We start from the raw sequence: 13854 nt of genomic DNA on the forward strand, positions 1-13854 counted from the left end.
CACACAAAAGTCATTCTTGTATTCAGACCGAGGATTCTTCAGTTCTTCTTAAGAACTTAAGAAGCAGGTGTTGCCACCAAGTCTGGAGAATGGGAAACGGAAGGCACCTCTCTCTCTCTCCCTCTCACTCTTTTGGTTTTCTGGTTTCTGTTAATGTGATCTATGCTATACCCAGGAATGTAGGCTTTTATTCTTGGGTTTCCAGTTCTTACAACTGGTCTTCCTAAACCTGCTAAAGCCTTCATGTGATGACTGCAAGTCCTTTTTGCTTCCACTGTGTTTTGTAATCTAAGTTCTTGATGGGAGCTCACTTGATTGGGCTCCAGGTTATGCGCTGTTGTTTTGGGGTGAGGATGATGGAGTAGGGTAGAGAATTGAATAAATTCTTCCATCGTCTTCTGGCTGTTTTTACCATATTGTTCTTTGGGGTGGAGAATAGAATCAGATGAGGGAGCATTTGTAGGGTAATATGGGAAGTTCTAAGTTCTCCAGCTTTCCTAGGACCACTTTGACATAACTTTCATTGGGCACAGGCCCCCAATGTTCCATTGGGTTTATTGCAGAATTCCTCATTTGGTGTGATTATTTGAAGGTTCTGGTTCTAGATTAATTAACTCCCATCCAAACCCTTGCCATAACTAGACCACACTCTCAAGTCAAATGTTGACTAGCAAAATATCTTCGAACTCATACATTTGCTTACCCATTTATCCAAAAGTTTACTCCATAAAGTTTTTCCAAATACCTCCTGTAAGCAGAGTACCATGAAAAATAAGGAAAGGGAAGGGATTGGGACCTTTTATTTCTTGATAAATTCTTTTTTGTTTGTTTGTTTTTTGTCTTTTTAGGCCGCACCCTCTGGCATATGGAGGATCCCAGGCTAGGGGTCTAATCAGAGCTGTTGCTGCCAGCCTACACCACAGCCACAGTAACGCCAGATCCGATCCACATCTGTGACCTACACCACAGCTCACGGCAATGCCTGATCCTTAACCCACTGAGCGAGGCCAGGGATCAAACTCGCAACTTCCTGGTTCTTAGTCGGATTTGTTTCTGCTGCACCATGACAGGAACTCCTGATAACTTTTTAATAGCTTGCAGCAGGGTGTTTCAGCATCAGTATCCTTGCTACTGACATTTTGGATGGATAATCCTTTGTTGTGAGGGCCTTTCATGGGTGCTTCATAGGTTGTTTCCTCACTAGGTGCCAGGAGCACCCCTCCCCACAATTGTGACTGTCAAAAATATTGCCTCATGTCCCTTGGGCGTCAAATAGCTGGTGCCTGAAAATCGCTAGCTTACAATATCAGGCTTCATCCTATATTGTATCCTTCACACACATTTTCTCATTTAATCTCCCCTCGCCAATAAGCCCTTAAGGAATATAGTTTGAATAGGAGAGTAGGAAGTGTTAAATGACTTACCCAGAGTCCCATGGGTAATAACTACAGGATTTGGACTTTAAATCTAGGTCTCCCTTATTCTACTATATCCCCAGGCTACCATGCAACACGTAGTCCTAACTCCAAGGAACCTAAGATCTAGTTGGAGAGATGTGCTGTGAATCAAGTGCCAACTGTAATCACTGCAGAAGGAGTGATATGAGCACTCGGGAGGGACGTGCCCTCGGGAAGTGAGGGAAAGAGTCCTACAGAGGTTAGGATGCTCTTTGAATATTGGCAGGTATAAGCTTTGACTGGGATAGCGATTTTGTGTTGAGTAGTGACAGGAGGTAAGATCTGGACAAGGAGCATCAAAGTTAAGAACAAGTGCTGGTTCCAGATGGAATCTGTTTGAGTTCCAGCTCCTCTGCTTTCTAGCAGTGGGACCATGAGCTAATTAGGTAATCCTTTGGCCCAGTTTTGTTGCCTGTAAGATGGGTTGATAATAGTAGTACATATTCAGAGTTCCTGTCATAGCTCAGTGGAAAATGAATCTGACTGGGAACCATGATGTTGCGGGTTCGATCCCTGGCCTCAGTAGGTTAAAGATCTGTCATTGCCTGAGCTATGGTGTAGGTTGCAGACTCGGCTTGGATCTGATGTTGCTGTGGGTGTGGTGTGGGCCAGCAGCCATAGTTCCAATTGGACCCCTAGCCTGGGAACCTCCATATACCTTGAGTGTGCCCCTAAAAAGCAAAATATTAATAATAATAGTAATAATATTACATATTCCTAAGATTGTAATAAGGATTTAATGAGTTAATATCTGAAGGGCTTAGAACAGGACCCAACACCCAGTAAATTCTCAGTAGATGCTGGCTGCTTAGTGCTTGATTCTGTTGACTTCAGGTAGCTTAGAACCCATACAGTAAATAATGGGGCCTTTTGAATCAAGGCCTCCAAAGATATTTCACAGATATCACAATCCCCCTTCCTGTGCTCATGGGAAGATCACGAATTGGTATCTTTAGGTCGGAAACCAGTCCCTGGCTCCAGAACTGTTCCCAGAGTACCAGTGTCAAATGGTTCTTCGGGGTATTAGGGTTTGAAGCATTGCAGACATCTTTCCAACAGAGATGCAGAGGTGGGGAGAGGCCGCCTGGACATCTGTTCAGATATTCATTCACTCATCCATCCATTCAGTCAACATTTACTGAATATCTTTTTGTCTTTTGGGCATCATGTTTCTATTAACTACATCTGGATCGCCAATAAGTCACCCCTCTGCCTATGTGTCAGCTGGAAGTTTATTGGATAGAATTGTCATTGTTTAGTTTTAAGACAATTCAGGGTTATTTCTGTGGCTTGTGTTAAAATCCTGAGGTTTCTTCTCGTGCTCCACTTGGTACCACTGCTGGGCTTTGTATTTATGGAGTTCTGATGGCCCTGGATGTGGTTGGGGATCTTCTCCTGGGAATTTCCTCTTTCTTCCTCTCTCCAGCTTTTTATAGCTACATAAGGTTTAGATCTGTTAGCAAACACTTGGGTAATTATGCCCTTCTCTGTTTATAGACTCAGGATAAATTGTCCTAATGGGAAAATATCTGTCCTTTGGCGTAATTTGGATCAAGGCTTTTAATTTTTTGTTTGTGTGTGGTGCGTTCGCCTTTCTAAAAATCATTTTGATGTCTGTCTCACTTATGACTCATCTATTGTTGATATACAACAGCACTCAATAAACCCCACGAAAAATCTTTTCTTGATCTAAAAGTAGTTGACGCTGGGAAAATATGTGACCCATCCATATGCCTTTCTCATGGATGCTGAATTAAAGGAAACAGTTGGATTTTAAGACTCTTAGGGGATATCTGATAAGAGGCCCATAGAAATGACCCACAGAGCCTTGACCACCAGCATGACGGAAAAATTCAATTCAGCTCAGTTTGTCTTAAATCATCAAAGTCATAATGCATTTGTATTCATTCATTCGACAGTCATGGAACAACCACTATGTGCAAAATCAGACAGGGTACAGATGAAGAGCTAAGTGTTTCTAGTGGATAAAATAGAGGTAGACTTTGATTAGATTTTGTAGCTTTGTGGGAGATAGCAATGCATGCTTCTGATCAGAAGGCGAAGTCAGTTCTTCCTTCCTCTGCTACGCTGGGGAAAAAAAACAACTGTGTTCCCCAGGTGATGTAAACCTGTGGAAGATTTGGCTTTTAATCATTCTGGGTCAACAAGAATAAATGCTTCTTTTTGCAATGCTTCCTCACTCCTAAGACCTAAAAATACTTAAGAATGAGAGGTCTTAAGAATGAATGGTTAAGCACACCCTTTTGAGTCAGACTAAATGGGTTTGAATTGGGACTCCAGCCTTTCCTAGCTGTGTTACTTAACCTTCTTGTGAATCAGTTTCCTTGTGTTAGAATAAGGCTAATCATTATACCCACTTCACAGGGCTGCTGCAAACATTAAATGAGATAGACAATTTACATAAAGTAGCTAGCACGTACGCAACATAATTATTGGAAGTATTTAATAATTCATAGCTATTATTATTATTTTCATCATCATCAACTAATATTTGTCTGCTCACTACTTTTTTACTTTAAAGAAAAAGTAAAGGTGCCTGTCCATAGAGACAGTATAGAGGACTGGATCTGTAAAATATGCTTATCAATGTCTGAAGGCGGGCATATTCTTAGAGATACCCATCCCAGTAAACAAAGGTCCAATGAGCTGTGGGTATATGTTTGAAAAGAGAATTGCATTCTTGTGGCACCTTGTTTCTGAATTAGGGCATGTGGATATTTAGAACCATCGCCCCCACATTCAATAGGATAAGGAGGAATACCGTGGCCCGAGAAAGGAAGGAACGTTCTCTAGCCTGGCTTGTGCCTAAACATGCAAGACTATCGCTAGGATAAAGTCTGAGAGGCCTGGTGATGTCAATGTCAGTTACCATTATCATCAAGCGAGTCTTCTTTGTGTCTGACCCAAATTTTAATGTTGCGTTTTGATGCTCTTACCTCTTCTGTCTTCTGAAGAGATGAGGACCAGCTGGTTGGTGTCCTCTTTATAATAACCTCTCAAGTGGGAGGGGAGGACTGTTAAGTTTGCCTTCAGGCACTTTTTCACTCTAGACTAAACAATTGCAAATCCTTTAACCTTCCCTCATAGGTTCTATTTTCTGTCTCTTTAATCATTTTGGTTCTCCTCTGGAACCTTTCCAGTGTCTTCCTGTCACCCTTTAAAATAAGGGGCCTCAGCCTGGACCTACCACCCGAATAAGAGTCTGCCTGCTGCCAAATTCTTTATGATGGGGGAGGCAGAAATGGGGAGAGACATTTTCCTTTCATGTCAGACTCCCACCAGCTGAATTTACCCCACTGTTGCGTTGCCTATTTCTTATCAGCACAACGCACAGATTCCTATTAAATGCATGATCTGCTGTGATCCTAACGTCTTTGTCAGCTTTTCTCCAATCTAGATATTAAGCCCCATTTATGCCTGTCATTTTGATCATCACCCCTCAGGCTACAACTTTTGTCGTCAGACATCATGCTGAACTCGAAACTGGTTTTCATGAAACATTTCCTTCATGTGTTGAAGCCAATTTGGATTCTCTTAGCATATCAGCAATCCCCACTAAATTAATATTATTTGTAGATGCTGGGTGTGCATATAGCAATTTTAAGTATTATTTAAACCAGACCTAGGAGAAAATTGGAGGCCACACTTTAAGCACCCCTTTGTTTACTGAGCCATTGATCTCTTTTCCAGTCCACGGTGAAACCCGGTGAGGGAAAAGACAGACCAGATCATATCTTTCTGGCCTGCTGATGAGAATGTCATATGTCCTGAAATTAAGATATTATACAGATGTGGTCAGATTTTAATTCTTAGCACATACACACTCTGAGCTTGGGCAACAGAATTGGTGGGGGAAGAGGGGGCTATTTGCATTATGCTTCAAATCATGGATTTACTTTAAACAGCATTGGTTTGCACATCATAAATTACATACCAGATGGAAGGAAGAGAGAAAGTTAGCAGAAAACTGTCAGTGGAGAAAGCAATCCGAAGGGAGAAAGGGAGCACTCATGAAATTATTACTAGAAGATTATTCAATTTGAACCGAACTCCCATAAAATGTATCAGATACCGAGATGCCACCTAAAAGTATGCTAATGACTCTCCCAGGACCACCACCTCCTGGCCGACAGGAAAAGGGAAGCAGGGAGGAGCTGTTGTTCCCTGGGACCCATAATGCCTGGAAGGTGGCCACTGTTTATCAGAGAGCACTGATACACTTGGCTGTTTCTAAAATCACCAGCCTAACTTGCTTTGACCCAGGAATTGCAGTATTTTGAGGACTGCTTGTGGAACTTGTTCTCACTGGGCACATATACTATCCTCCTGAATGCCGTTGTCATTGTTGGTTGAAGTGCCCATACCTCCTTGAGATACACTTTATCCCGTAGTTTTTTCTTCCTGCACTTCCAGTGTACTGCCCATCTCTGGGTTTGCTGTCATGCCAAACTGAAGGAAGCAACTGGGGGTAATTTCAGGACTGGTGATTAAGATCATTATTTACCATGTGCTCTGTGGGCTGCTTCTGAGAGTGGGCAGATGTCCAGGCAGGCCTGGGCATGGGTTAGCCCCTCCCAGGCTCTCATTACCCTTTCCAGGGGCAGTAATGGTGAACTGAAGCCTTCCTTTGCCTCCTCCTTTATAATTAATTGCTTTGAATTCTATTGCAGAGCTAATTTACTTTAAGGGGCTGCTGGATGCCCAAGAAGAGAACCAGAGCTGAGAGATAAAGGGTTGGGGAGTGGGACTGGGGCAAGATTCTAGTATGAACCCCAAGGAGTGGGGTGAGTGTTGTGCCTGTCTGGCACAGGGTTTCAGGTTATGGGGACATTTGTGCCATTCAATGGCAGGAGGTTCTGTACCTCTAGCTTCCCCTGGGAGCTCCAACCTGGATCCCTTTCCAAGCCAGGTGAAAATGTGTTTTGAGCAGAAGTTCCTTAATGGTTTGAGGTTTGGCACAGCAACGATTTTCCTTTTCAACAAGTGTTCAAAGTGGGGCGAAAGAATAAAATACAATTGAAATTCTGCAAAGCAACCTCTTTGGGCAATGAACCGTGGGCGATCCCCCCACCCCAACCCCGCCAGCCCCCACCCCTGCTCTAAGAAAAGCAAACACCCTTTTCCTGTCTTATTTGTATTCCCATTAATTGAAGACAGGAAGCCCTCGGTGGGTGTGATGTAAACAATTCAGCCTCGTGGGTCGGGCTTCCTCATCAGTTTGCAGCTGGAGAGATGGCTGCGCGGCCCAAACCCATTCATGCCTCTCCCGGGGACGACTTGTTGACTGAACCCAGCAGAAGACGGGAGGGGCCCGGGAGCAGGAGAAGGTATAAAGGAAATGCTTAAGTTGTGCAGTCACCGGCGATTGTAATTCAGCAGTGGTAAATTTGGTTTCTCCGGCAGAAAGAATCTGACTGCAGCTCTCTGGAAAGTTGCCTGATATCCTGCCTGGTGTGATGGTTGTGATTCTAGTTTGGGGCTCCCCCTCACCCCACCCCCAGTAAGAACCCATGCTGCTGCTGATTATGAAACGGAGCGGTTATGAAATGAATCGATGTCGGGGAGGTGGAGCTAATCGCGGCGGCCGGAGGGAGAACTTTTGACCGGGCGAGGGTATCTGGGCAGGGCGTTTTCTCCTCCAACCTGCTCCCGGTTACCGCTGGAAGCTCCGGGGCACTTGATGGGAACAAAGGTGTCGGTCTCAGAAACCCCAAACGCCCTGAAAGCTCCCCGGGGCGGTTCCTTTTTCCCTGCGAGGGGAGTGACCGGGGAAGGGGTTCTGGAATGCCGTGGAGTTTTGACAAGTGAGCAGGGGAGTGACGAGCCGAGCCGGGATTCCATTACAGTCTTTTCATAACCTTCCAACCGGGGCTGGAGGAGGGCGGAGGGGGCCTCCCACGGACCCATAGCGGACGGAGGGGAGCGTTCGGGACTCCCGCAGGGACCGTGCTGCGCAAGGACCGTCGGGGGGCGCGCGTGGGGCCGAGTCCCAGGCCGGGCGCCCGCCCCGCCCCGCCCCGCCCGCGGCCGGCAGGTGATTAGGCTCCGGCGCGCGCGCCCCGGGGCGTGTGAGCCCAGCCCCGGAGGATTATCCCGGGCCAGCTGCTCCTGGCCGAGCCTCCACCGAAGGCGTCGAGAGGAGCCCCCCCGAAGGTGACTTCAAAACTGGAGGTAGGAATCTGCTTAGCAAACAAAAACCTCAGGCTTCCCCATCCGATCTGGGTTGGGGTGCCGCCGGAGGCAGCAAGCATCAATGTGGAAATTGAGCCACGGCCTCGGAGAAACGCAGCAGCGCACTCCCGCACGCTGAACGCATCTCACAGATCAGTTGGGGGGGGGGGGTGTCTTGCTTTTGACTTGGGGGATTTGCATGTTTAGAGATGATTTGTGTTTCTCGGGAGGAGTAACCAACCGACTTGGAACTGGTTTATCCGTCGCTAGCCAGAAGGAGGCGTCCTGAGTGCATGCGAGGGGCGGGGCAGGGGCGCTGGGGGAGTTGGGGGGACCAAGGGACAAGTCTGGAGGGGCTCCAGAGCCACGGTTATTTCAGTCATTCCTGATAAGAGGTGCTGTTGAACCCCAAGAAGCGGAAGCCGGTGTTACACTGCCCTTCTCCCCTTGCTCCCCGCTACGGCTTTCGGGGAAGGAATCTGGGGTAGAGCAAAGCTGAGGCTTCCACCAGCAGGAACTGTTTATAACCCCTCAAGTGGTCATGATCTCCTTTGGGGGCAGATCGTTGCGGTAAACTACTAAACACCCTGCTTGGGCAACCTCCCCCACCACTGATGCATAGACTGTTTTGATTGAAGCATCCACAAATCAAAGATTTTAAAAAACAATGCGTGTTTAGGAAGAGAATGACACTTTCTGTCATGTTGCTACTCTCTCATAAGCCGTTTATAAACACTGGGAGTGAAATAAGTCAAATTTTCTCTCATGATATGGGAGGGAAAGATGCGGGAACTACAGCTGTCACCCTGGGAACCACTTCTGGGAGAATAGATTCTGTGAATGTAAATAGTAAATACTTTCCATAAAAATAGGTCAAGCTGAGTTTCCTACCATAAGGGGGATGGCGTAAACTCTATGTGGAAGTATCTTGAAATACACAAAAATACGGTACTTTCAGGCTTTGCCCTTCGATACTGTTTTGCAGCTCTGAATTCACTCTGCAGGTGAATCAAAGTGAGGTTCAAGGAGATCTCCCTCCCACCAGTGTTAACCTGGCTGTCATATCCTCACTAACCTGTAGATGCACCGTGGCCTTCTTCTTTTGGCTGAGGTGTTAACAACGTTAACAGGATTCACCTGTAGTTAATTGCCTTCAGGATCGATGGTCAAACCTCTTGTCCCTCAGGTGCTGCCGTGAGGACTCATGGGTAGGGTGGGCTTTGGGAAACCAGACCTGTGTCAGGTTCTAAAGGCAAGAAAAGAGTTGTCGAAGTGGTTTACACGGAGGAAATGGAAATAGGATGCACCATAGAAAGAGATGGGGGGACCAACGTGGACTTGGGATTTCACCCCTGCCTGTGCCCTTTCAGCCTTGAGCTCTGTGAGCTGGCGTGGCCGAACTTCATTGTCTCAGAAGATAGAGTCGCCGTCTTCCTAATCTAGGGGAAAGGAAGAGAGCCAGGCTAAAGAGCAGCAAAGTGTCCCCAGACGGCCTTTCTGCTTGCCTTCTCACTTCCCGGCGCCACACTTGGCTCCTACCGCTCCTCTGCTCCTACTGACCTCAGTAACTCCAGGCAAGGACACAGTTAGGAACTGTTTTCCTTGAAAAGAAATGGTGACCCCATTCCTGTCTGTTTACTGGGCCATTCTCTTCTCACCTGCTCTTGCCAGGTGCTCAGCCCCGCCTTCGGTAGCTCTTCTCTGTTTCCCAGAGGTTTTACAAACTACCTTTGCCTTCTAGCTGCAGGTTCTCCTGATCATTGCCTGAGTTCTCATTCTGGACTCTGATCAGTTGCCTGAGCTTCGCTTCTTTCCTTATCAAAGCTGTACAGATGCATAATTCTAAAGTCAGATATTTCTATAAGGCTTATTATTAGAAACAGCAGTCGTTTGCCCCACCTGTCACCAACCTTGACGCCTGTGCTCCAGAGACAACCAGTTCACCCCCTCTTTGTCCACATTGCTAAATAGCAGGTATGTCCTGCTTCACCTGGTTCATTGTCTGACCTGGCCCTCGGACCTCTTCCAAGCTGGCTTTGTGGCTCTTGGGACCTGGGCACAGCCATCCTCGAATCCCCTTTTATCGTCATATCAGGGGTTCATTTTGCTCTTTCTCAGGGGGCATCCCCTGTTTTGTAGACCCACGTCCCCCTTTTTCTTTGTTTCTGTTCTCTTGCTGATAAAACACATCTTCTATAAAGAAGTTCCCCAAAAGAATGCAATGGGAGATACATTTTTTGAGATCTTCCAAGTTTGACTGCTAGTTGAATCTGGTAAGAAGTCTGCATTGGAAATCCTTTGCCCTCTGAATTTGGAATGTGTTGCTCTTCCAGGCTCACTATTACCATTGAGAGATCTGTCATTCTAATTCCCGTTGCTTTGAATACCATTATTTCCCCTTCTCTGACAGTTTTCAGGATTTTCTTCTTGTCTTTGTGATGTCCTTTCTCTCTGTAATGAAGTGTCATTATAACATACCTCACTGCAAGTCTTTCTCTTCATTGTTTTACTTGGCTTTCAGTGGACCATCTCAGTCTGGAAATTCATGTACTTCGGTTCTGAACCATTTTCTGGAATGTTAAAAAAAAAAAAAAGATGGTTTCTCTCTTCTTCTGGAAACACATTAAGTTGGAAGGGAGTCCTCACAGATTGACTCTCCAATTTTCTTACTTTTTCTCTTATATTTTCTATGTCCTTTTAATAAAAAAATCTACTTCCTGGGAAATTTATCTTCCAAGATATATATGGAATTTTCCTATCTGCCATCAAATTTCTAATTTCCAAGAGTTCTTTAAAAATCTCCAGAATTTTCTGGAGTTCCCGTTGTGGCACAGGGGAAACAAATCCAACTAGGAACCATGAGGTTGCAGGTTCCATCCCTGGCCTCGCTCAGTGGGTTAAGGATCTGGTGTTACTGTGAGCTGTGGTGTAGGTCACATACGTAGCTCTGATGCTGCGTTGCAGCGGTGTAGGCCGGCAGCTATAGCTCCGATAGGACCCCTAGCCTGGGAACCTCCATATGCTGCGGGTGTGGCCATAAAAAGCAAAAAACAAAAAAAACAAAACTCCAGAATTTTCTTTTTATTACCTCCTGTTCTCATTTCACAGATGAAAATCTTTTCAACTTGCTGAGGACATTGATGACAGCTTTGAAGTGTCCTCCATTTCCTGTTCTGGTTCTTTTCCTCTGATTTCCTCTTAGTTTTTGTTTTGTGTTTATTTTCATTTTTAAATCCCTTGCATATTAAAGGCTTTCCTCAAATGTCTGGCAATCCCGGAACTGAGCACTGAAAAGTAAACTGGAAGGTCTGCATGCCTGGGTGGGGCTTAGACCCAGGGACAGTTCCACCTTACCAAGAAAGACACCTAGAACAGTGTTTCAGAATCTGGAACAATTCCTGGCACACCGTACACTTTCCATTCAGATTTGCCAAATAGTTGAATGATGCAGGATCTTGCTGGGGTCCAGGTAGTGGTGATTTGTGAAGAGCTCCCCAGGTGAGTCCCATGTACCCTGAGCATCTCAGCTATAGGATTATCCTGCTGAGCGGTTTCATCGAAGGATTCCCACCTGTTGGTGGAAGGTCTTTCCTCTCAAAGGAAACTGACTAGATCAAGACAAACCCTGACACAGAGGGGGATTGGTGGCTGCCATGTTCTATGTATGAGCCAGATGTAGGTGGAAACCAGGAGTCCAGCGTTAGGTATGGAGACCTTTGAGGATTCCCCTGTTTTTAAAGAATATCCACTTCCCTCAGCTACACTTGGTGTCTCTGAGTCCAGAATTCGGGTTACAATGCAGGTGGTCACTTGAGAGCCAGGGCTGAGAGAGGCGATGGGGATTTGACAGCTTCAGGCACAGATGCTCAGCCCTTCCTCCTGCTTTCTGGCCCCCCACGCCCTCAGTGCCTGGTGACCTCCATTCCAGAGCCCCTGGAGCTCGGTGGCATAAATCCCTGCCTGCTTCCAGGCTTCCTGTCCTGCTGTGCTAGGTTTCCGCTTTCTTCTGCTAAGTCAGTTACCAGCAGGTTAGACCACTTCTCAGCTTCCTAAATTTTGTCGCAGTCATTGTTTCTTCTGTTCTCTTTATCTTTGAGAGTTTAGTGTTCCCCTCCCCCCACACTTTAAAAATTCCTTTACTCTCAATTCAATCCATCCTGTTTACTGGCAAGCAACTCTCCCTCCTCCTCCTCTCAGTTCTTCTGTATTCCCCTCTGCTGCAGGTGCCCACTTGGGACAAAATGCTAATAGGCTACTCGATGTACTGTCAGCTCAGCAGTAATCATTATAAATGCCCAGGGCCTGGGTAGCATGGTTCTCAGGCATTTATACTAGGTGTGTTAGCATCTTCTGTATCAGAAGGAATGCTGCTGCTTTGTATGTGTGGTGTGTCAGGCAGAAGGCATTTCTGAATGTGTTTGATGCTGTGGCTTTCCAGAATTCTGTCTGTGATGATCACTGTACAGCATGCTGATTGCTCTGAAAAATAATCATGTTCATTTCCTTCTTTGGTCCTGGCCGGAAGCCCCCTGCAGGCTCGGTGTTCATGTGGACCTGGAAGCATCCATTCTCTGAGGTCATTAGCCCACTCCAATTGTGGTACCTCCATCCTGCACCCCAGAGGCAAATCTAGGAAAGAGCATGTGATCCAGGTCTGGGCAATGAGGTGTGAAGGAATGTCTCTTGTGGGGCTCCTAGGGCAGGTTTGCTCATTACTGAGAAAAAGACACAGAAAACAAATGACCCTTTTGCCTCCTACGTTGCTGACCATAACTGCTGCAGGCATCTTGCTGTCAGCCTTAGGATGAAGCCAACCTGTAGGAGAGAGCCGATCCCAGAGTGTCATCGAGAAGCACCATCTTCCCTTGCTCTCCCATCATGTTTAAGCCATCTTGAATTGGAGTTTGGTAGCATTTGCTGCCACACTGATGCAGGTGGATATTGATTTACACAGCATCTCATTTCCAAAAGGAGTTAAGGCGGACTATGGGCTCACCTTATGGAAGATCTGAGCTGCCTGATTCCTCGCTCTGATTCTAAGGAGGATTCCTCTCTACTCTGCCGATTTTCCAGGCAGATGAAAGTAATTTTATTCTCTCTTCCAACTTCAAAGGAAGGAATAGCCAATGAGACATTTGGAAGGGAAAAGAGGATTCCTTTGCTTTGGCTATTGCCAGGCAATCCCAGTGAGAGAACATCTTGGGGCTGTCACAGAAAAGAAGACTGTTCTTAAAATGAAGAAATCCCGTGCATTCCCGCCTGTGAAAAGCTAAGCGCGCATTATCACCCACTCCCGGGGTGGTGGGGCCTGGCAGGTCTGTCTGCACACTTGGTATCATTTCCTCTGTCTTTCTCCCTTTGTCTTTCTTGCATCTCAGACTTGGGGAAGTGTGGAAGATGAAATAAACTCCGGAAGTGCTTAGTGGAATGCAGGAGAAAGTAGACTGACGGTTCCTGTTTTCTCTGGTCTGACTCAAGTGACAATGACACTGTTTTTATGAACAGGAGGCCCTCCTGATCTTTTCCATTCCCAGTATAATATTAGCCTGAAGGGAAGCTCTTGATTTGTATTTAGCGTTATACCATCATTTTCCTGTTTGTGTCTGCATCTCTTACTAAACCAAGACTGTAAGGTCAGGCCCTTCGTATTGTAATATAGCTGATTTATTAAGCACTTGTTACTTGCCAGGTGCTGTTGCAAGCTTTATGCATCGGAACTTATCCTCACAACAATCCTATGAAGAAGGTACCCATATTATCTGTTTGACAGCAGAGATCCCTTGAGGCACATGGTATTGAGGGAAATTGCTCAAGGCTGTCCAGCTTTTCAGTGTAAGGTTGTCCAGGTTTTCACTGGTGGAGCAGAGGTTCAGATGTCGGCAGTCTGGTTCTGGAGGCCATTCTATGCTACACACAGGTATGCTCTATGCCATAGAATTCATCATTACAGCCTGCACACCCTGGCACCATCTGCAGTATACAAGAGGGATTCAGATGTTACAGTGAGTGAATAAATTCAAGGATTTTTCATGTCATTGCAGACTCATTAATTTTAATGGCAGCATATTTCCCCATCGAGTCCAAGGACCATAATTTGTGTAACTATTTCCCCAGGATTGGACATGGAAGCAGCATATATATATATGCATATACATATATATTATTTATTTATTTTTTTGGCTTTTTAGGGCCGTATCCATGGCAT

General features: G+C 45.9%; 1 protein-coding gene across 7 annotated transcripts in view; it reads left to right on the plus strand.

The window, feature by feature from the left end:
* PDZD2 (PDZ domain containing 2) overlaps positions 1–13854 on the plus strand; it is a 416943-nt gene that overhangs the window by 178946 nt on the left and 224143 nt on the right. Inside the window, exon 1 of one of the 7 annotated variants that reach the window (XM_085002036.1) lies at positions 6694–6805. The exons of the other annotated variants lie outside the window; for them this stretch is intronic. Within the exon in view, the coding sequence (XP_084858162.1) occupies positions 6711–6805 (95 nt within the window). The 5' untranslated portion in view covers positions 6694–6710. Of the gene's footprint in view, positions 1–6693; positions 6806–13854 lie in introns of those variants that run through there. 7 annotated transcript variants of the gene reach the window in all.

Source organism: Sus scrofa, chromosome 16 (genome assembly GCF_054392235.1).
Source record: "Sus scrofa isolate SSC_HxYL_T2T_F1_AM1 chromosome 16, Sscrofa_HxYL_maternal_Yorkshire_Landrace_v2.0, whole genome shotgun sequence".
In the NCBI taxonomy this organism is placed as follows: Eukaryota; Metazoa; Chordata; class Mammalia; order Artiodactyla; family Suidae; genus Sus; species Sus scrofa.